General features: G+C 53.5%; 1 protein-coding gene across 3 annotated transcripts; it reads right to left on the reverse strand.

Annotated features, from left to right (window-relative positions):
* Nucleotides 1-1,911: 1,911 nt before the first annotated feature.
* CDC42EP4 (CDC42 effector protein 4) lies at nt 1,912-23,031 on the reverse strand. 3 transcript variants are annotated; one of them, XM_019740451.3, is made up of 2 exons: nt 22,874-23,031; nt 1,912-4,839 (listed from the first exon to the last, which is right to left on the reverse strand). In XM_019740451.3, exon 2 carries the CDS (start codon nt 4,732-4,734, stop codon nt 3,676-3,678), a length of 1,059 nt encoding a protein of 352 aa, XP_019596010.2. In that variant the 5' UTR covers nt 4,735-4,839; nt 22,874-23,031; the 3' UTR covers nt 1,912-3,675. The 3 variants fall into 3 exon arrangements, with proteins under 3 accessions (XP_019596010.2, XP_088658483.1, XP_074175608.2); XM_088802357.1 differs by lacking the exon at nt 22,874-23,031 and adding an exon at nt 17,219-17,360; XM_074319507.2 differs by lacking the exon at nt 22,874-23,031 and adding an exon at nt 6,313-6,518.
* Nucleotides 23,032-23,729: the final 698 nt, after the last annotated feature.

Here is a 23,729-nt window from a genome sequence, read left to right on the forward strand (position 1 = left end):
GCAGTCCTACCAGGTAACACACAGCCCTGATCACATTATCAATACAGAACAGCAGAGCCCCTCGCAGGTGGGGAGGTGGAGGAAGCCGCCCTGATGATGGCTGGACCGGGGCAGTAAGTAGGCTTTGGGTCCCATCCCATTCTTGGAGATATTAGCTACAATCTGAATTACAATTACTACGTCATTACCCTGAAGTAGTTCTTGGCTCCTGCTTTGAGTTGGCAGGAGAGGGCCCTACCAAACATCAAAGGTGAGAGGTGCTCTGTGGGGCCCTAGGTTTCTCAGGTGAGTCCTGCAGACCAAAGAGAGAGAAAGGACCCCACGACCCCAACCCCACTCAGGGAAGCTCTGGCTCAGCCTGTTTACGTATAGGGGTTCCACATACAACCACACTGCAAATAAAATTTCCGGTAAAAAGTTTAAGCACTGAGCTAATGCCCAATTTTAGAGACGGAGAAATGGAAGCCTCCCAGAGAGGGAAACTAACTGGCCCAAGGCCACACAGCAAACCAATAGCAGAGCTGCTGTGGGGTTAGGCTCACCATGCCTGGTTATCCCGTACTTGTCTGGTAGGCCTGTTGAGCTCCCAATCGGAATACGTGCTCTTGAAGGTGTGGGCCCTGCCAGGTCTCTCCATAAGCCCCTGCGTCTTCCTGAATGGCACTGCTCCATCAAGTCGAAAAGCAGGTCTGGGGCCTCCAGTGTCTGGCTTCTCCCACATCCTCAAGAATCCTGTGTGAGTGGTTGTGAGTAGAATGGCGTGGGGGCGGTTTACAATCTGGGAAGCACAGCCCCATCTCAGGTGTTCTCCCTGCACCTGTCTGGGCCTTGCTGAACAGTGCATTCCTCTCTCCGACCACCTAGAGCTAGACTGCAGCCCCCTGGGGCCCCATCACTCCAATGAGGCTGCGATGTGCACCCCATTCCCACCCCTCCCCTCCCCGCATTCCCTCAGGGTCACCACACCGCCTGCTCCTAACTCCTTCATAGCTCTCATGTGCCAATCTTGAGACAAATATTTTAATGATGCTTCTGATTGCTTCTCAGGGAGAGGATGAGTATAGCCCAAACTTTTCTGTAGATGCTTGGGAAGGGACAGGGGCAGGAACTCAGAGCCCCCAGGGGGAGAGGAGCCCAGGCTGATGTTCTCTTTTCAGAGGCCACCGCAGGGGGGAAGGGGGGTGTTGGGAAGGGAGGGTGGTGAGGCCAGGGGGGTCACTGGGTCCCCAACCTGGGCAGACACACCCCGACCTCATTTCCCCAAGTAATGAAGCTTCAAGGTGCCTGTGAGTAGTGAGGCAAAGGGTTTTAAATCAGTAATGTTCTGACTTGGAGAAAGTGGCCACGTAGCCGCTCAGCATGTTTCTTTTATAAAATGGGGACACCAGAGTCTACCTCACTGGGCCACGAGGCTGAAGGATATCATGCCGCCTGTAAGTTGATTTTCTAGGTCACATGGTAAACGGCACCTGCTGTGTCCTGGTGGTGACGGATCCCGCGTGTGCCAGCACCTGGGGTTTGCAAGAACACAGCCTCCCTCAGTTTAATAACAACTTGGCAAATACCATCTCGGTGACTGCACCCCAGCCCTGTCGGAGCAGCAGGATTCCCATTTCACAGATGAGGAGAACGAGGCACAAAGCAGCTAAGCGAGTAAATGCCCAAGGGCCCCGACTGGTAAGTGGCAGTTGGCACACCAAAGTCCCAGAGCCCCCAAGGGCCTGCCCAAGCAGAGGCTGGGGAGCCATCCATGCAGGAGGTGAAGGCCCCAGAAGGACTGAGAGAGAAGCCACCTCGGGCCCCCAAGTGCCACAGGGGCACGGGCAGCCACAGGACTCCCAGTCTGCACCCTCATCCCTATCCACCCACATCCTGAAATGACCCTCCCCAGAAGCAGAGACAGACACTGGGCATGCTATAGGGCTTTTTAATGTTTCCTCGCTGTTTTAACAATACCATGAAAAAAATATACAGTTTAGAATCTGGAACTGACCACCCTCTGGATGGGTTTCGAGGGCAGCTGGCAGGGGCTGCACAACCCCTTTGTTTCCTCCCTCACTGTGGGAGCTATACTACTGGAAACTGAGCACCCAGAGGGCATGGAATCAGGAACTAAGTTAGTGTCTGAGTCAGGATCCCGCAGAAAATGAGAGGCTGGTGTGGCCCCGCCCACCTGCCCTGGCTGGGTCCTGCCGGTCGGCCATCTGGCCCCGCCCCTTCCTCCCCTCCCCCTACGGGCTACAAGAGGACAGGAGGTGGGTCAGCCCGTTCCCAGGACAGAAAAATAATCATCAGTTAACCCCCGGGGCCCACACTCACGCTCCTACTCAATCCCCTCGGGCAGGGTTATAGGACACAGTGAAATTTGAATTTCAGAAGAACAATAAATTATTTTTTAGCATAAGTAGGTTGCAAATATGGCACGGGGGCATACTTATACTACAAAAATTATCCTTTGTATGCCTGGAATTTGAATTCAACTCAAAATCCTGGGTTTTTGTTTTTGATTTGTTGCTAAATCTGGCAACCCTCAGGGCCCTTGCCCTCAGCTGTCAGGGAGGAGGTGGAGCTGGCAGAGAGGCCTGAGAAAGGAAGAGGAAGTAGTGGGGGGGGGAGTGGAGGGGGGAGTAGGGGGGAGTAGGGGGGAGTGGGGGGGAGTGGGGGGGAGGGGGAGGAGGGAAAACCCAGTCCAAAAAGAAAGCTTTCATCCTCCATAGGAATGATATATTACTTTTGAAAAAGTCATTTTCTAGAAATACTCTACACTGGCCGCCTTCAGTTGTTAGTAGCTATGGAGTTGTGTGTTTGGGGGGGCACATACACGCAGACACCCACCCCATACAATTCTAAATAAAGTTTGGAAGCACTGAGTATAAAGGATATCTAAACGGATTCGCTGTTCCTTCTGGTGGCAGACGGACGAACACTGTTCCCTATATTGCTCGAGAAGGATTTAAACATAACAAGAAAAAACAAACAAACCCATAAGGGCTGAGGGACTGCTACGGCCTGTTTCTAGTGTCATCCTGGAAGAGCCCCCTCTTAAAAATTCACAAAGCCCAGGGGCCTTCCTTCCGCTCCCCATCCTGTTCTCTATCCCGGAAGGGGCCGCGTTTAGTGTACACATTCCGTCCAGCTTTACTCCAAAGGGCTCCAGGCTTCAGGTGCAGGAGCCAGGCAGGGGGGTGGGAGGGGACGTGTGACCACCTCCTTCTTCCTGTCGCACCCGTTTACCCCCAGTCACAGCAAAAATGCCAGGCGAGAAAAGAAGAACTGGGTGTCCTTAGCCCTGGCACTGAGGCCGACCCCTCTGCGCTGCCCTGCTATTGAAGCATGAGGACCAGGCAGGAACTCAGGTTGACATCTGGCATCCATTTGCGGCTTGGGTGGAGAAAAGGAAACTGGTTCCTGCTGGGAGAACACAGCCCCATCCTACAGAGCTGGGGAGGTCAGGGTGTGCGACGAAGTCAGACACCGGTCGGCACCCAGGCCAGCTCCCCAAGTCCTCTACGGGGCCCCCCAGGCTCAGCCAGTGCCCTTCATCCATGAGGTCCTGGGTCTGTGGCTGAAGCCAGGCTCTTGGCTGCCCCTGGATGGGAAGGGGATGGAAAAGAGGTGGTGGGCTGGGGGCAGGGAGAGGAAGCCAAGAGCATGGAGCCCTCACCGCCTCCCGCCTCACACTCGGATCTCATCCTCCTCCTCCTCGTCCATGAAGGAGAACTCCTTGTCTGGCTGCCTGGAGAGAGTGACCCGGGCCCTGTCTGGCCCCCGGAAGGCAGGGCTGCGCTCCTCCAGGACGCCGGAAGTGCAGCTGGACAGGGAGCTGCTGTCCCTCGTGGTGTGGCTGCCCACACTTCGGGCAGAGCCGGGGCTGGGGGCCATCGCGGCCCAGCCCTCGTCCTGTGGAGGAGCGTGTGAGGGCAGTGGGGGTGAGTCCCGGCCACCCTTGTCGTCCTGCCCGGCCAGGGGAAGGGCCGCTGCCCCCGAAGGGGGAGCCATGCCTGGGTCCTCGTCGCCACGGTAACCGCCAGCCTCCTCCTCTGCTTCCCATTCCTCCTTGTCCATGATGCTGAGGACGTCGCCCAGCATGGAGGGTCCCAGGTCAATGTGGAAGGACATGATGGACTCTGCATGCTTCAGCCCAAAGCTGGCCTTGGGCACGACGGGAAGATCCGTCAGGTCCCCAAAGGCCTGCTCCTCAAGGAGGGGGTCGCGGGAGTTGAGGGCGGTGGCCCCATTCCGCCGGGGCACCTCCTCCGTGCCCGCCGCCTCTTGGTCACCCTCCCCGGCATGTGCCTTCTTCACAGGGCTGGACGACAGGCTCTTGGGCAGCTTGCTGGAGCCCTTCTCTGCAGCCTCCTTCTCGTTCAGCTGGGGCAGGGACATGGCGTTCTTGACGAACAGGGCTGAGTCCCGCAGGGAGCCCAGCATGTCCCTCTGCTCCCGGTCCCCCCTAGTCACCGACTGCGACCGCTTGCTGCCCCGAAACTTCCGGGACAGGAGGCTGCGTTTGGAGGACGAGGAGGCGGCCTGCTGGTCCAGGGACTCACCATCCAGCTCGCCAGCCTTGCTGTTGAGGAAGGAGGTGTCCCCAAAGGCATCCCCGGCCCGGCCCACGTGCATGGTGTGGCGGAAGTCACCCAGCGGGGCACTGATCATCTCGGCCGTGAGGTCCACACGAGAACGGCGCTTAGAGTGCACGGAGCTGGACACCAGCTGCTTGAGGATGGGCATGTTGCCCACAGGAGGGGAGGCAGGCCCTCCCGAGGCAGCAAGCAGTCCTGGGGTCCAATCTGAAGTCTGGCAGGTGGAGGGGACGATGAGGAAGAGCTCAAAGGGCTGCAAGAAAGAACAGCAGGCAAAGGGTTAACCCAGGCTGGCCTCACCATCTGCCCAAGGGCTGTTATTCAAAGGCTGTTACCCAGCTGCCACCAAAATTAAATAATGTGAAATGAGCCAGCAATCAATTTCATAACCCTGACTATTTCTTCATCCACAGGTTCTCCGGTTAGGGGAGTACTTTTTGCAAACCTGGTTGCAGTTCAAGTAGCCACAGACACACTTTCCCTGAAACTTGGGGGCGGGGAGAGAAAGAGGAGAGGGAGAGAGAGAGAGAGATCTTTCTTCTAAAGGACAATGTCTCCCCGCCCTCCACACCTCCTCCCCAGCCAGATGCTGCCAAAGTAAACATGACCAGTTTAGGACATGGAGATGCACAGGTGACTCCACAGAGCAGTCTAGGAAAGAGACTGAGCCTATGACTTGACTCCTCTAAACAGCTAGTCTGGAGACGTGCTGTAAGTTCTTCCTGCTGTCTGACCTCAATTCCTGTAAAGTGAGTAGACACCTCCACCTGAGTCGCAGTCCTCAGGAGGGAGGGGACAGGATGGGCCCCAGAGAGGTGCTGCTTGGCACCGCCACCTATGTGGGTGGCCCGACTCACTTTCTGAATCAAAAGTGGGGCGGGGCTGCTGGCACCCACAGAACCAGCTCCCCGGCTTTCCAGTCCTTGCTGGCTGTCCCTTAAATGAGGATCCCACCTGCGATATCTCCATTATGGGCCCCGAGCTCTTTGCCAAGGACCTATACTCCACCTCTTGGGGAGATCAAGACTGGAAAACTCTCTCCCTATTCCTGTAATCATTAGGGGCACAGGGAAGCAAGGACTAGACCCTAGATACCCTGGGTCCCCCGGGATCTGCAGACCCCCAGGTGATTAACCTGAACCAAAGAATAGCAGAGGGCCAGCTGAAAACTGGAGGGACCACCTACGCAGTTCCGGGCAAGGGCCAAAGTGAAGTTTAGAGTTAGAGCCACACCAGCCCCTTTCCCTCATGGGGGACCTGCCCGAAATGCTAAACCCAGCAGCAAAGGACTCAGAAGGGTGATGAGACTTAATAAAGATGGTAGGTGAGGGGCCACCAGTCCTGCTAACAGCACCCTCATTGCAGACCCACCCTTTTCACTACAAAGCTCAACTCGTGGGTGCGCCACCCGAGTTTCTTGCTCACCCCCGGCTACTGCCCTGAGCGAGGCCACCGTATCCCACCTGGCCCCTGACATCAACCCAACAGGTCTCCCTGCTCCCGCTTTGTCCCCTTCCATTTCATTCTTCCTTTTCGCTAGGAAAAACCCTTCTAGGATTCCCAGGCCAGACTCCTTGGTCTCATAATCAGTGCCCACACACCCACTCAATGCCACCCTTCGCCCTTTGCCACCCGTGTGCTCTGCACCAGCCCCTGAGCTTCTGTCTCCTGGGCTCCAGGACTGGACGAATACAGTGCCCCGCTGCAACACCGTCACCTGGCTCACCCAGCATCCTTCAGGGCTCAGCTGAGATGTCACTTCTTCTGGGAAACCATCCTTAGCCAGGGTAAGTCCTGCCAGCCACCCGCCCCGTCCCAGCACTTTGGATGTCCTCTCTCCCAGCAGGCTCTGGTTATACTGTTCCGTCCTTCTGGCTGGACTGTAATCTCCCACTGGATTCTGAGCTTCCAGAGGGTTCCGACGGGGCTGTCCACCAGATTCCCATCCAGCAGTGCATGGCACAGTTGGTTTCAAACACCTGTCGAAAGGCCAATGCCTCCCTCCCCCAGCCCCCTAGTTTCTCTTTCACCATCTCAAGCCCAGTGACAGTGCTGGCTTCACTTCAGCTTACAGCCCGGCTCCGGAGCTCCCAGCATGACCTCTGTGTCCTCTAACCCCCTCCCACAGCTCTCTGCCTTGCCTAGCTGCTGCCATCCTGTCTCATGGCTCTCCCATCAGCAAGTCGTCACCACCCCCACCACCCCACCCCACCCCCCCCCCCCCGCCCACCCCAGGCACTGGTACTACTTGTCACTCCAGCAAACAAAGTTGTCCAGGGCAGGCAGTGGGAGCCAGGTACCAGGACAGCCCTGCCGCACAGGTGACCTGGGCTGGGATCAGAGCCAGGTGACGACTGTCCTGGCAGGCCTTGAGATGACCCACTACAGTCAGGCAGCTCTCCCTCCCAATGCTTAGGAAAGTACTCCCCCCCTACCCTAACCTGAACCCTCTGTCCCGCCCACACTCTGGGAGCTAACCTCTAAGCAACTGGATGGGAACACCTAGACCAGGATTGGCAAACATTTTCTACAGAGGGACAGGCAGTGAAGATTTTTGGCTTCATGGCTAAAAGTGTCTTTGCCGCAGCAGTAGGAAAGCCGTAGTAGACTATATATGAACAAATGGGTATGTCACAATAAAACCTTATTTACAAAAATAAGTGGTGGGTCGGATTTGGCCTGTGGGCCGTAGTTTGCTCACTCTTAAATGATAATAGACACAAAAAGCACTGGTCTTGGGGTCATCCTCTCACCATTGCTCCGGGTCCAGTGCTCTTGCTACTCCACCCCAGGATTTTCTCTGGCCATAGGGGGTAGCATCCCTGATCAGTTACCAACTGGGCACCCCTCCCCACTTCTGGCTGGGGTGGGGAGGGGGTGTCCAGAAAAAGGAGGAGCCTGGCTGCTGCCTCCAAAACGTTCTTGTATAATCGTTGAGCAGATCCCGACACGGTTGACACTTTGCGCAGGACCACTCTTTGTGGGAAGGGCTGTCCTGCACAGGGTAGGATGTTTAGCAGCATCTCTGGTCTCTGCCCACTAGATGCCAATAGCATCTCTCCCCCAGTGTGACAACCAAAATGTCTCCAGGAATGCCAAATGTCTGGGGGTAACACTGCGGGTGTAGAACTGCTGCCCAGGAGTGAGAACACACAGGTGACAATAATGCATGTACTTACTCACCAGGTAAACAAAAACAAAAAGGGATGCAGGCAGGGAAGGAGGGAGGGAGAGAGGCAGGGAATGAACACAAAGGGTTAGAATTGTGGGAACACAGTGACATGAACTGCCAGAGTTGCATTAAGGGTTTCAATGTTACGGCAGGAATCCCCCGACTGAGGAAGCAACTTGAGGCCTGTGGTTTCCCCATCTTAAGTGCTTGTTCGAAAAAGAAAGGAAAACCACAGGCCCAGCTGTCCAGGACTCAGCAGGGATGATGCAGACCCGTGGCCACCCACAGGGCCTGGCCACAGGACAGGAGGGTCCCCACAGGACAGGAGGGTCCCCACGTTCCCACCCTCCCTCCTTCTAGCATATCCTTGTGGGCAGGGCTATAAAGAGTGAGAGGGGCCAGCGGGAAAATCCCTAGGCCAGCCCCGGAATTACCAGGACCCTACATGGCCCAACACCCCCAGAAGACAGGGAGAATTCGGGCCGGTGCTCTCTGCTGCCTGTGGTCTCACTCCCTGTGGTGAGAACGAGGCTTTGGGGCTTGTGAAAATCCAAATCATCTTCAATATCCAGCATGAAAAAGTCCCGAGAGTTGGGGCCTCAATGGCCACCAATGGTCCCACTGCCCAGCGAGGGGGGGCTGCAGGACCCAGCAGTCCTGGGGAGGGGGCGAGGGCTGGGTCTCTAGGACCTAGAGCTAAGAGCACAGATGAGACAGCCCAGGCTTGAGGGCTGGCGAGAACTCATTCACAGGCTTGTTTTCGGCCCTAGTGACATTGTCACCCTAAGCTTCTAACAGAACAATTGGGGGGAGGGGGGAGGAAACGGAACATCGAGTTCAAACACAAGGAGAGGACTGGGCCAGCGCTGGGGGCAGCAGGAGGCCCGAGTGCCCAATGGAAAGGGATCTGCCAAAGGGAGCTGTGGCTTTGGGAAGGGGTGTTGCTAAGCATGAGTCAGCTCTGGGGAAGTGGCTAAGTTAGGCTGCCAGGACAGGACAGGGCGGCCACTCCCCACAGCCCGCCCTGGGCGGGACACCCCCACTCCACCCCGGAAGCCACATCCCACTTTCCTGGCAGAGCTAAGGAAACCAGAGCAGTACTCGCGGCTCTCCCAGCCTCCCCACCTCCTGTGGAACCAGATTCCTCTACCCTTGGCCCCGCTGACCACAAAACATTCCTCCGAGGCAGGAGCAAGGAGCCCTCCCCTGAAGCCCAGGTCGCCAGTCCTCCACACAAGCCACACCTCCGACTGGGCTCTCTCCCTCCTGGGACTATCGCCAATCACCCTGGCCTCCCAGATCAGCCAGCCCAGCTGCTGCTAGACAGACAGCAGGACAGGCTGGACCAACGCGCTCCCAGCTCCAGGTAGTGGCCTGTCCCTGGCAGCCTGGCCCACGCAGGATACAGACCCAAGTTCTCCCGGGGCAGCCAGGCCTCCCACTTTGCAGCTGACCTGCAGCTCACCCTGGTACACAAAGTACATATGCTTCCACACCCACTGCCACTGCCCCGGCACAGCCGGCCCCTCCATAGTGCTAACCATCCATCTAACACCAGCACCAAGCATATGGCTGGACAGGAGGCATTGGCTCACGGCTTCTCGTGCCTTGGAATGGCCACAGAGGCTTCATTCACTACCTTCTTTCTCTTTCTCTTTCCCCCTCTCTCATCTATTGACTTACCTGCCTACCCATCAATTTTCCCACACTCTCTGGGCCCTGCAGACAGAACCCACTGATTTTCCCACACTCTCTGGGCCCTGCAGACAAGAGCAGTGAAAACAAGGCCACGCCCCTGCCTTCCAGGGCACACTTGCAGTGTGAGTGCCGGTGGGTGGGGAGTCCGGCCATAAACATGCGAAGAAAACTGTATCTTGCTGTCCTGCCAAGAGGGAAATGAGGTGATATGGGAGATATGGGCAAGCGAGGGAGTTAAAGGGCTGCAGAGGCCCCTCTGATGAAGGGGCACTGTGAGCTGAGAACTGAATGGTGAGAAGGAACCAGGCACGTCAAGAATATTCCAGCAGAGGGAAGAGCACAGGCAAAGGTCCAGAAGTAAGAACAAGGTCGTGATGTTTGAGGAACACAATAACAACCTAGTGGCCAGGGCCCAAGTCACCCAGGGCCCCCCTCCCTGTACGAGCAGGTAGGCGTTTGGATGGCGGTCCAGGTTAGCAAGGAAACCAGGAGCAGCTCCTAAGCAGGCAAGCCACCCAGTCTGCGTATGTGGCAGTTCCCAGGGCTGCTGGCGTTGGTGGCATGGGGCAGGGGAAGCAGGAATTCAGGGCAAAGAGGAAGGGGGCCAGGGCACAGGTGTGGCTGAAGAGCTGGACAGATGGGGCCACATTCAGGGCATGTTTTAAAGGTAGAGACACCCCAAGATGTTGAGGGCCCAGATCAGGGAGGAGAGAAAGGGCAGACTCAAAGGGGACTTCAGGTCTTCCAGAGCCACTTAGAGCAGCACCAGGTGTCCTCTTCCAGTGGTGGGTCTCCCCCGGTGGGCTGTGGACCTTTCTCCCAGGGGTGCGACCAATGTCCCACCACTAGGTAGAACGTAACTTTACTGAGATGGGGGAGGCATTCTACTATACACAAGGTGGGGGACGCCTTGTGTGGGGGACGCATTCTGTCAATGTCAGCTGGAACAACTCGCGAGAGGGGGTTGTGCAAGAAACACGGACCCGGCTTTCTGTAAGGAAGATCTGGTGCTTTCTGGAAGGCTCACCAGCCTTATCCTGCAAGATAAGACGTCGCAGTGAAGGTGGAAGGCTGTTATTCCAACAGTGGACAGGGCCGATTGGCAGCTCCACAGCGGGGAGAACTGTGGCTGCTTTGATCCACACTTACATCCTGCCGGAGGGCCTTGAATGGGGCTGTGTTGTGATTTTTTGCTGACTTTAGTGCTACTCAGACTCTTTTAGTTCCTTCGTGTGCACTGCCAAAAGCCCTCGTATGTGAAAGTGTGCTGTTTGCACCAGGAGGCTAAGAAGCACTGTCTTAAACTAATCTGAGCCTGAACAACCACAATTAAAAAAAAAAAAGAAGCCCAGGATGGAAACATGAACCATCACCATTATAAGTCCTGCACCATTTGTGTGTCTGTGTCAAATAATCTCCTTAAAATACCTGGGTGTGGAGCGACCACGCTCAGAGATGGAGACTAAATTAAGGGACTTGCCCGAGGTCATGGACGGAAGCCAAGGCCGTATTCCCACACCAGGGCTCCCGCCATTAAAATAGCCGCGCACTCCCCTCGTGAGGGGGCCCCCAGCACATAAAAAACATGGAGCATGGAACTTGTGTGTATCCACGTGTATACATACATGTATTTATAAGACATGTCTATTATCAATCCATGCATCAATTAAGTTTTAGTTTTTTGTTAAATCAATATACACGTAAGTTCTTATGTTTTCTTCCCACATCCCAGTGGATTTTCTGCACACCCCTGGGGGTGCTAAAACACAGCACCCATAGTGTCATATGACACCCACTGAGGCACGCATAATGCCTGCAACTTTAGATTCCCAAGACCAATGAAGGGCACTACCCAACTGGTGAAGCAGGGAGAGGTACTTGCCATAGGTCATGGTGCTGGTGAGTCACCCAGGTCGCACTGGAGCCCAGGTGTCCTGTCCCCCAATTGAAAAGTCTTTCCCAGATGACATGGGGACTTGACTCACTGCCAGGCACCAGGCTAGATCTACTGTCTGTTATCATCTCGCCCATAATACATGTTGGAAAAGGCAAGAGGGAAGGAAGGACGTCCCTCCCACCAAGCGGCAGGTACTAGGTGCCACTGGGCAGGAAGAAAGGAACACGACCTTGGACCAAGAGCTGCTGACCATCAAAATGATCCTAGGACGGGGGGTGTCGTGGCATCAGCAACTATGGAAGTTTCTTCAAATAACGGCTGTAAAACAAATGTGAGTCGGCAATCTACCCTATGGAACTATTAGATTGGTGTAAAAGTAATTGCGGTTTAAAAGGTTAAAAATAATTGCAAAAACCACAATTACTTTTGCACCAACCTAATATTTTAAAGTCACAAACTCAGGTATCCATTGAAGCCTTATTCATAATAGCAAAAGAATGGACACAACCTAATATCCAACAAAAAGAAAAAGCTGGGAAAACTGGGAGCCATTAACTCAACAGGTCATCACGCAGACATGAAAAGTGGGGCTGTGAAGACCACGCTGTGACATGGAAAACTGGTCACCCAATGGCACCAAGTGTGAGGGAAAAGGCAGAACTGGATGCATCTCTACGAAAATGAGCCCTCGTGAAAGTCTTAAAGGCACCAGAGAAATTGAGGAGTTGTGTCAGGCCGGAGAGGAAAACAGGCTTTTGAAAAAAAGTTTCCTTTTAATGTGGTAGTGCTGTTTTAATAATAATTTAAAAATCCCAAAGCATCAAAGGCTTAAGGAAAAGTCTTCTAATTTCAAAACCAGCTCAAAACTAGTTCTCATACAAGGCACCCAATGGGGGCTGGGTGAGAATGGTTTCAGGTGTACTCCCCCGATACGGTAAAATCTCCCATTGACGTGTATTCTCTTTCTCCCTCTCTCCCCCTAAATCACCCCCAAGCTGGACATGTTTATTGGGTCCTCTGTTTATTCTAAGGCTTCTGGAAGGAGAAAGTGAACAATTTGGAACAATCTGGCATCAGGGAAAACCCGGAGCTTAGGAAATCCTACAAGATCTTGCTTCCCAACAGCTGCTTCCTGATGTTTGAGCCTCCTCAGCTGAGCAGGAGATAAGAGATGACCATCCCCTTCCCCCGCCCCCGCCACGCCCACCACCGGAGATTGGCCAAGTTCCACTGACACTGAAGCTCTAAGCTGGAGGCCAGCATCTTAGCATGGGCGATCCCACAATGGGATCCTGTCCAAGAGACCCTGGGCAGGTGAAGGTTCTACTTCTGCGGCTCCTGCAGCCCCAGCTCAGCGCTTCTGATGGCTGTAGGGACCAGAGAAAACCAGAAGGGGCGGGGGTCACACAAGGACCTCCAGCACCCTAGTGCTCCACCAGCTGGTGGACCCCCCAGCCGTATGCAGAAGTAGCAATCCTGTCAGCAGTTCCTGTTCACTGGGTGCCTGCTGCATGCCGGGCACTGAGCTGGGACACCCTAAATGTATGCCTCCATTTTACAGGAAGGGAAACTGAGGCTTGGACAGGGTGATTTCCCTCACTCTCACAGACACTAAATGGTAATGTGAGCCCATTTGGGGCAGACCTTAGAACACATGGTTTCCAGTATGAGGCCATGCCCCCTGGTTCATTCAGATGGCCAAAGCTGAGAACGTGCACACAGAGGGACAGGGGAGGATGGGATTGGGGACGCTGTTTGTCTAAGACCCTTGGAACCAGTACTCACTTGACTGACAAGCCCATTACAGACCTACTCCAGGCCTGGCTAGGATGGGCCCCTCCTGACCTGATCTCATTCCCACTTCCTGCTCTGATGAGCCTCCCAGCATTCTGATTCCCTGGGAGGTGAGAGGACCACCCTGAAGACAGAAGCCTGGACTCCGCCACACACTCAGCAGTGGGCCCAGCACAAGCCCCGCTTCTCATGCTCCAATCTCCATCCCATGTTTCTTGACAGTTCCAGCTGCCAAGAAGGAAGACCAGTGCCCTGACCCAACCTCTCTCCCTAAAATCTCCCAGCCTGAGCACCCTGCCAGCGAATCCAGACCAGGCCCATAGGCCCAAGGGTGCCACTGCGCAGCCACACTCGGGCAGATCGCATTTCCTGGAGATAAACATTCTTTGCTTTGGTAGCCTCTTCCTGGAAGAAAGGAAAGTGAACAAGGCCCCGTTTCACGACACACTCTCCACAGCTGCAAGCAGCCAATACACATTCCCCAGGCAGTCCTGCTGGGGAGGCAGGCGTGTGACTGGGGAGGGGGTGAGCCGTCCTAGGTAACCAGGACACTAGGCTCTTGTCAGAGCAGGGCTCATAGGGTGAACTGCACAGGAAGAAGGCAGTAGTCCAGGCCAGAACTTCTCAGCGACTTCCACTTTATGCTGCCTCTCCAACGGTTATTGAATAATTTATACCTACACTGTCCAATATGGCAGCCACCAGCCTTATGTGGCTGGTGAGAGCGTTTGAAATGTGGTGAGTTCCAAACTGACTTGTGCTGAAGGGTAAAATACACAATGGACTTCAAAGACTTGGAATGAAAAAGAGAATGCCCAACAGGTCATTAATATTTTTTATAGTGATTACATGTTAAAATGGTAATACTTGGAATATACCGGGTTAACTACAATTGGTCATTTCACCTTTCTTTCTACTTTTAAAAATGTAGCTATTAAAAATGTAAATTATATAGGGGACTTGCATGATATTTCTGTTGGATCCTGCCGATTCAGACTTTTTTCCCTTTTATTACACAAGGAACACTTTCCACTGGAGATGAATAAAGCCAACCATTGTTCACATTTGGGTGAAAATATGAACATGTTAGTAAATAATGTTACATTATTTTAGATTAGATCCTAAGAGCCTACATTTTATATTCAGTGGGCCACTGATGAATGCTGGGTTGTTTCAGTTTTGTTTGAACTCTGTAACAAATATCCTTCCAGCTGAATCTGCGTAAGTCCTTAACTATTTCCGGAGGATGCATACTTACAAGTGAGTAAAGTTACTTTTGTTTCTTATTGTTAACTTGTTTTCCAGAAGGTTTTACCAAGTACAGTCTCACCAAGTAGGATGATGGTATCCAACACCAGGAAATACATTTTCTTTAACTGAATAGACAACAAAACACAATCACCACCACCCCCACCACCCTCACAAACTTGTAATTTGCATTTCTTTGATTACTAACGAGGGTGAGCATTTAAAAAAATATATTGCTGGCATCTGTATCCCCTCGTGAATTGCTTGTTAAAGCCTTTTACCCCCTTTTCTGTGGGAGAGAGGGGGCTTCACCTTTTCCAGTGGATTTGTATGGTTTTTTAAAATATGAAAGCTATTTAAATTTTTGACCATCACATTTTGCAAAGATTTCTGCAAATTTATCATACACCTGTTTATATTATGCGATCTTGTTGTTTTCTTTCCCATAGATGCTTATTAATTTGTACATGGTCAAGTCTGCTTTATGGTTTCTCATGTTAGTATCATGAAGTAAAGACAATCCCACTCCCAGGTTTATGAAAATATTCACTTATAAAACGACCAGGTAGTGCAATAATTCAAAACTACTCAGAAAAAAATAATCTAGAAGGAATTACAACAAACTAAGAGATGCCTGTGGCTTGTAAAATTGTCGGCCATTTAAAATAGAAAATAAAAAGTAAAACATAACAATAAAGTAATGTTAATCACTAATTCCTTATAGAATTGTTGTATGAGTGAAGCACCAGACGCTACCTTCATCAGCTATTAAATTCTTTATATATAAATACCACCCACATGTGGGTCTACTCCAGACTCCCTTTTCTGTTCATTCCTAAACCAGGTCTCCACTGACAGTCTGTAAAATACGTTTTGAGTATCTAGTAGGGTAGCATCCCAACTTTAATGTTTTTTTCTAAAATTTTCTTGGCTTTTCTAATGTGTTAGTCTTCCAGGTGGACTTTTAGAAACCTTGTATTAAGAAATCCTGACAGGATTATATTGGAATTGAAAGGGAACAATAAATTGAATGGGGGAGATCTGACTTTATCACAACTTCAAGTCTTTACATCCATCTTTAGACATTCTCCATTAAATGTTGTGGGTTTTTTTCCTCCTACAAGTCTTACACGTTTCTTGCCATGTTTATCCTGGATTATTTTATGATCTCTTGTTGTGACTGGGTTTTGCATCCTCACCCCCCATAGCTATATAGTCTGACTGGTTAGAGGTAGAATGTGGGAAGCCACAATTTTTTTAATGTACGCACATTTATTTCATAGCCACCTTACTAAGCTTGCACTGTCTGACACACTCTAATCAACTTTATGATTGAATCTTTCGGGCTTTGCAAGTAGACGAGCCCATCATCTGTAACTAATAACAATTCTGCCTCCTCTGCTCCTCATTCTTATCTTGTTATATTGGCTACAATTGCCAATATTGTGTTGAATAATACTGCTGACATAAAACATCTCTGTTCCTGGCATGAGTGGTGATATTCTAAACCCCAGTCTTGAACACAGTAGCCACTGGCCACATGGGGGCTGTCGGGCTTGAAATGTAGCTAGTGAGACTAGGGAACTGAATGTTTTATCTTATTTCATGTTAATTCTTTTAAATGTAACACCTGATGCTTGGGTCAGCTATGGGAAAACTTCAATTTAAAACAACATGAGTGTGTGAATCTGTACTTTTTTCAACTGTACTTTTTAGAAAATCCAAATTCTGACTGCATATTTCTGAGATTTGGCACCCGAATTGAGATGCGCTATGGGTGTAAAATACATACATACTGGATTTTGAAGACTTTATATGAAAAAAATAATGTAAAATAGCTCATGGATATTTTTTCTGATTCCATGGTGAAATGACAATACTTTGGATATACCGTGTTTCCCCGAAAAGAAGACGTAGCTGGACCATCAGCTCTAATGCGTCCTTTGGAGCAAAAATTAATATAAGACCTGCTCTTATTTTAATATAATAATATTTTAATATAAGACCGGGTTTTATATAATATAATAATATAATTAAAGTGTCAGACCGGGTCTTATATTAATTTTTGCTCCAAAAGACGCATTAGAGCCGATGGTCCGGCTACGTCTTCTTTTCGGGGAAACACGGTACTATGTTAAATAACATATTATTAACATTAATCTCACCTATCTTTAGTTTTCTAAATGTGGATACTGATAAACTGAAAGTCACATGTGGCCAGTATTATATTCCTATTGACAGCACTGTCTGGGGTATTTCCATTAATCACCGTGCTTAGATAGTCTCAAGCATTTTAAGGAATTTACAGTTCTTACAGTTTATAGGAAAAGGATGGCAATAATTCAACCAGGCTGAGTAGCAGGAAACACACCATGGTTAGGATAATTTACCCTTTCATTGCTGGAAAATATAGAAGAGGATGTCTGGTTCAGTTGACATAGTGACTTGTAATGGAGAGGGCTATGGAATACCGTTCCCCAATGTGGGCTCTGACAACTAGCGAGACTGTGTGCTGAGGAACCCACTCTGGGAAATGACATCCTGGACCCTACCCATGGACCTCAGGTGGACATGCCAACCCCCTCCCCCTCCTGCAACCATGGGTCATGGAGGAAGTATACGAAAGGAACTAACACTCACTGAGCTTTTACTCTACACCAAGTTAGATGCTTTGATTAAACTGCCTTTTTTTTTTTTTTTTAATTATAAGCAACACACTGTCCTAGGCATTTAAAAGATTTTATCTCAACAATCCCATGGAGTTATCATCATCATCCCCATCTTAAACATAAGAAAACTGAGGCTTAGAGTTAAATGACTTACCCAAGTCACACAGTTGCTAAGGACAGAGCAGAGAGGATTCTAGGTCTGCCTGCTTCTGAACTGTGGGCCTTTCCCACTGTTCCTGCACCGGGGGAGGGTCAGACGCATGGTGGGGACAGGCCTCTGAGGTCTGATGAAGGTTATGGATGCCATAAAACCCGCAGGATGCAGTTTTACAGAGAATTTCAGATTAAAATTTCCCTGGTCTGGTCACCCCATTCCCCACAATTCCAGGACAAGTACAGATAAATCCTGGGAAATACAAAACACAGGGCCCCTCCACCCCTGACCCCCAGGTCCATCCTGTGGGGAACGGCTGTTCCTCCTGGGCTGGAAATGGGGCACTCTCTCCACTCTGCTTCTGCGTCTTGGTCCCTGCATCCACCTCCCTTGTCATCCCAGAGCCATGGGCTGTGGAGGTAGGGGAGGAAGGCCGGTCGGGGGTTGGGTGGGGGGAGCCCATTTCACCAGTTAGAACAGCATGGGAAGGGAAGAGCGAGCCATGACCTAGGAGTGACAGGAAGCGACAAATCAAGAGTCAAGACGATGAGGAGCCAGTGTTTGACTCAAGGACATGTAACAACTTTGTTTGTTTACAGGGCTCTTCCTGGAGCCCTGTTTCCTCACCCCCAGCTCCCCATAAGCCACTAGAGGGACAGCCAGGAGAGGGGAAGGGGTGCCTGGTGGGGGCCCTACTGTCCCCATGCAGCCAGGTGTCCCTCATCTGGGAGTGGCCCTATTGCTGTCCCCCCCCCCCACTCCACTCTCACCTCAGGGCCTCAGAAGGAAGCGGCTGGGCTTGAAATCAGATCTGCCAGGCCTTGTTTGGGTTCACTTCGCTTCTCTTGAGATCAGAGTGCCCAGCTGAGGAATGGAGTGAAAGGGTACTCTGGGGTCTCCAGACTCACTCCAGAGCAGGCCCGCAAATCTGCAGCCTCAGTCCTGCCGGAGCATGTAATGTGGGGGTGAAAAGCGTGGACCCTAGAGCCAGACTCCCCAGGTTCCATGGGTTGGCTCAGCCCCACTGGGCAAGTTACTTGTGTCGCAGTTTCTACATTAGCTTTCAAAGAGATTGATAACATTATATACATCCTAGCGCTACTGTGAGGATTACATAAGTTAATATATGTAAGCCCTTGGCACAACGGTGCATAAAGGCTGAGCCCCTTGCAGGTTTGCTATGAAGACAATAATGGACCGTGTTCTCTCCCTCAGCAGGTGCCCTTTGTCTAGACCTTGAAAGGTAGAAGGAGAATTCGGGCATCCCCAGTGACACTCTGGCCACTGTCACTCCCCTAAGTTCAAAGAGGACACACTATTAACCTGGGACACACACCTCCAGTGTCACCTGAGGACACCTCATCCAAAGGCTCCAGGGCTGACCTCTTTCAAAGTTCTTGGTGGTCCCCAGGACAAACTGTTGCAGGGGAAGGGGCGCGCCAAGCTTCTGAAGCCCAGGTGCAGACAGCAGTTTCCACCAGAGGGGGGGAACCAGCCCCAAACTTGCTTTCTTCCCCCCTCTGATGTCCCTCCTCCCCTCTTGACCCTTCACCTTTAATGATGCCCACGGAGGAGTCTGGCTTCTAGCAGACAGGGCTTAAGCTCTTTCTGATTTCACTTTCAACTGGGTGCGTGACGTAGAAAAGAGAAATTCTACTTCCATTCCTTCATAACTCAGGATTTGGGGGGACCTTGGGTGCTACCAGCAACAAAAAAATGCACAAAGCCTCCAATAAAATACAGCCTGGTCCTGTGGGCCTAACCAAACTCTCCTTAGGTGTCCATAAATTGTGCTGCCAGCCCTAAGGAGGTTCCTTTGTGCCCTCTGCCCCTCTACTCCCATTATTTTATTGAGCCTTAAACCCCACAGTGGGTGGGGGGGTAACACCAGTCCCCTTCTGATGCTTCAAGGACAGGACAACTTTCTCAGGCACGGAGAAGGTTGCACTGAGTGGGAACCTGGGGGTGAAGGGGAAGGAGGGGTAGGGAACAAAAGCAGAAACAGAGCCTGGCTTCATTGTCACAGTGGGGAGCTCTGAAGCTGGGGCCTGCAGACCAAGTTCCGTTACCATGACAACTGCATGGACACAGGCAGCAGAACCCAGACTCCTAGGGAGGTTGCCCCGCATGCCCCCATCTGCCACCCCAGTGGCCAGGGCAGAAGGTGGAGGCTTGAGCAGCTTTGGCTGAGCAGAGACGCTGTCTCTGAGTACACAGCTGGGGGGGCTCTCTCTTGCCCTGGAACCACTGCTTCTCAGATGCCCTCAGCCCCTGGGATGAAGGAATGAGGGGGAAATGCCAGCAGTGCAGAGTGGCTGGGTGAGAAATGTAAGCCTTCCTTCATGAATATGCCCCAAACTGCCCTCACTTGACCCGGAGGGGAGAGCCTCCCTCCTCTGGGGAGGAGAAGTGCAGTCCACCAATGGCCCCATCCCCAGCAAAGGAAGGCTCCGGATGCCAGTGCTGCCACCCTGGCCTGGAGCCCCGAGCTGCACGCTGGCAGTGCCTGGGGGAGACGGATGTACGTTACTGGAAGGAGGCCCAAGGCTCACAAGAGGCATGTTTTAAGTTGGGGCTTCAGGGACACAGCCAGTGGGAATGAGGAAAAGTAATGGATAAGCTTCGTTCACAAGGCACTGCAAGCAGAGAAAAGGGCCACGTCCGGCCACACACAAGTCCCTCCCCTCAGGCCCATCTAGTGCCCTGTCCAGAAAAGGCTGGCATGGGCCTATCCTCCCTAGGGCACCCCAGAAGTCCTGGCTGGAGCTGGCCTTCAGGACCCTCGGCCAGAAGCTCCAGGGTTTGGTACCTTTTGCCAAAGTTGAGGAAAAGCCTCAGGTACATGAGTCAGAAGACCTAAGCTCAGGGTCAGCTCTCAGCTTCTAGGACAAGCTTGCTCAACCCCTCTCCCTCCCCTCCGCCCCCAAGCCTTATCTCTGGCATCAACCCAGATCCTGTTCCTCCACAGGACAGACTCCTCCCTCCCCTACAGGGGACAAGCCCCTCTGAGTCCCTGGAACACCCTGCCAAAGGAGGCTAGAGTCACTGCCCAACAGGAATCCTGGGTGCTCTGGCGTCTCAGGGCTCCACTCCTAATCAATCTAAACCAGAGAAAGAGAGACACAGAGAGAGGGAGATATCAGTAGTGAACACCTTGCCTGCCACACCTAGGCACAGCCTGTCCTGGCCACAGAAATCAACCAACCACTCCAAAGGTGGAGGAGGTTGAACTCCCTGAACCAGAGCCAACCTGAGGCCCTTCTGGGAAAGCTCCTGACTTATAAAGAAGGGTCTAAGATTCCCCTCCCAGGTCATTTGTCCCCCACCCCGCCCCATTTTGTAGATAAGACTCATCTGTTTGGGACTCCCTGACCTTCAGTCCTGGTTGGGTCTGGATGCACATCCGCTTGGGATGAGCACCCGTGGTGGGGGTGTAAGAGAGAAACGGGGGCGGAAAGGTCGGAACTCCAGAAAATGGAAGGTAAGCTCCAAGTAGAGGCCTGAGCCAGAGTATAATATGAGCCCTCAGTCATCAGTGAGCAGGGGCCATGAACTCAGGGGAGGTATCAGAGGGGATAGGACTCACCTCAACCTGTCACCTCCTGGGAGCAGTCTCACTTTATCACACTGGCACCCTCCCAGTCCCTGCAGGGGTGACCAGGAGAACCCACTTGAGTATCTCCCAAGGTTCTCTAAGCCCTCTTTGTGGGAAGGAGCAGCTGTCCTCAAGGAGTGGAGGGCTGAAGTCCAAGTTGAGAAGAGATAAACCACTCTAATCTGTTGGTCACATGGCGGCTCACACAGTGCAGCTGATGAAAGCTGGAACCCACATGGCACCCCACATTCACAGCAGGGTCCTAGCTACCCCACAGGGACAGTCCCTCACAAGTGCATGCCCTATTATTGCTTAGGGAGCCCTGGGGCTACCTAGAGGCTTGGCTGGGCCCAGCTCTGGTCCAGCAAACTCCCCATTTCTGGGGGAAATCCACAGCGCCACTCCCCCTTCCTTGTGCCCTGTTCTTTGTTCTCTTAAAATTCAGTCCACCCTGCCGGTGGTCCCCTCCTCCACCCCAGCCTCAGAAAGGGGCGGAGGGTAGAGAGTTATTAGAAACCCAGACTGTGCAAAGAAGTTGCATTGCGGGAGACCCTCCTGCAACGGGCCCCTCATTGTTTACGCTGGCTGGATGGGGAAAGCTTTCTCTGGTCCAGATGGCTGCTGGGGGTAAGGATGAGGGAGAGTCTCTCTCTAGCACCCAATCCCTCTAGAGAGGCGCAGGGGGCCTCACAGCTCAGGGACCCTTTCCCCATTCAACTGCTCAGACACAGGGGCAAAAAAATGAGCACCGTGGACGCCGGCGAGGGCCGTGGGAGCCGGTCAGATTGCAAGGGGTGACAACAAGAAAAGAAAAACCATTGTATTTCTCCTCCATTCTCCTAGGGAGAGAAAGAAAACTTCCAAAGCCCAAGCTGCAGTATCTCATCGGGAAACACAAGGAATCTGGTTTGAGTTAGCAGAGGGCACCCCTCCCCCCCGTCTCACACACAACCCCCAGCGCCGGCTCTGTCCTCTCCCAGGAAGCCCGCCCAGCCTTAGCCCTCCAGGCCCCTCTCTGGGTTCCCGCCCAGTACTTCCCGCTCGGCAACTAAACACTGGGGGCCCAGCCCGCAGGGCAGCTGGTGCAGGAAGCACCAGGGGCAGGGGGCAGTTTTGTACCCCCAGAGGGGGGCGCTCCTGGGAGGGGGCGGAGCCAGAGACGGCTGCTCGCAGCTCCACCTTCCCAAGCTGGTGATTAAATCATTAACCACCCAGTCCCGGCCCGCGGCCAAGCCGGGAGCCTTTGCCCCGGGCGCAGCCGGCGCGCCGGTCCCACGCGTAGCCCCCTCCCAGGCTCCAAATGGGCCGCCAGTTGGGCTGGGCCCCACCCCGCGGCGGCCTCTCGATCTTCCGAGGAGGCGGGCGAGGCGGGATCCTGGCGGGGAGGGAACCGCTCGCCAGGGAAGGAGGCGGAGGTGGACCGGGTTGGAGAGAGAGTATTTGTTTCCTCGGCCAGTCCCTTCCAGGCAGCTTCCTCCGGCCCAGTGACATTGGGTGGCGTGTGCTGCAGGGTGTACGAGAGCAAGAGCGCGTGTACACGCCTCCGCCACGACAGACGAATAATCCGGCTCTTATTCATGGAGAACTCCCGAGCGCACACACGCCCCCCTCGGGGAATCCGCAGGCGGCGCGCGGCCAACGGCTGTGCCCCTGCGGACACCGACACACACCCCACTCCTAGGCAGGGGTGGACCTTTAAATCCGGGCCCCCATCCCACCCCACCCCCACCCCACCCCAGCCCGGGCCGGAGAACCTCAGTTGGGAGAGGAAATCGAGTCCGAGCGAGGCTTCACCCGGCTCTCTGCCACTCCCTCCGCCCCAAACCCCGCTCTGCTCCGACACTGGGTGCGCGGCTCCGGTCCTCAGCCCCAGCCCTGCCACCGCGGGCGGGCGCGGTGAGAAGCGGCGGCGCCGAGCAGGGGTGTCTCTGAGCCTTCGTCCACACCCCACACCCTTATCGCGGCTTTTCCAATCCCTTCCGCCGCACAGGAGGGCTCGAGCCCCCCAGCTGAGCGGACCCGGACCTCGCAGGGTGCAGCTGGCTGTCACGGTCGCCTACCTGGGTCCCCAGAGACGCGAGCGCCGGGCATGTATCGCTGCGCTCTCCGCTGAGTGGGCTCCGCGCGGCGCCAGGGCATGCGGCCCATGTCAGCGCCGGCGTTTATTTCCCTCTGGCTCGGGCTTCCAGAACTGTAGCCTCTCGGACACTCCCCTTCCAGGCTCCGCCTGCATCCTCCCCCCCGCTCCCCTCCGCGCTTACATCACAGCGCCGCCGCAGCCAATGGCCGCTGGGAATTACAGCCCGGCCGCTTGGCCTCCATGGTTCAAATCTGAGAGCCTGAGACTTTTGGAGCTCCAGGTGGGGTGCCCGGGGCTGGGAAGCCGGCTGGGTCCCGGGCTGGTGGGGCCTCGAGCTGCCTCTGCCTCGCTGCGCTCCCGCCGGATCCCCCAACCTGGGGCCCTGGAGCCAGAGGCGCCACTTGCCCCGGGGGTGCCAACGCGAGGTCCTCCTGAGACTGCTCCCATTCGGAGCAGTGACCAGACGCCGATAACCTCCGCCTACTCCCTCCCGGACCCAGTACCTACCGGAAATGGGAGCTCAAGGCGACGGTTGGCGCCACCAGGGTGGTAGATTGCACCCCCCGACTTAATGGAGACGAGAGGGCCAGGAAGGAGCCGGCCCCGAAGCCAGCCTCGCACCGGGTGTGAGAAGGGTTTCAGCTGGAGACTCTTCTGTGATAGTCCCGCTTTCCCGTTACTTCGGGAAACCTCAAGGGGATGAGCCTCCTGAGCCCCAGGGACTGAATCCTATGAGAAGCAGGCCTTGGGTTTGATTCTGGTAGGAGGGATAGCTTCCATCTGTAAACGATCGTCACTAATCAAAATGAAATACTCCACAGGAGAGTGAACACAGC

Source organism: Rhinolophus sinicus, chromosome 12 (assembly GCF_057876585.1).
Source record: "Rhinolophus sinicus isolate RSI-liver-muscle chromosome 12, RSI-T2T, whole genome shotgun sequence".
NCBI lineage: Eukaryota > Metazoa > Chordata > Mammalia > Chiroptera > Rhinolophidae > Rhinolophus > Rhinolophus sinicus.

Excerpts from the sequence above, each read along its gene's own strand:
- CDC42EP4 (XM_019740451.3), bottom strand. The coding sequence starts at position 4,734 with ATGCCCATCCTCAAGCAGCTGGTGTCCAGCTCCGTGCACTCTAAGCGC.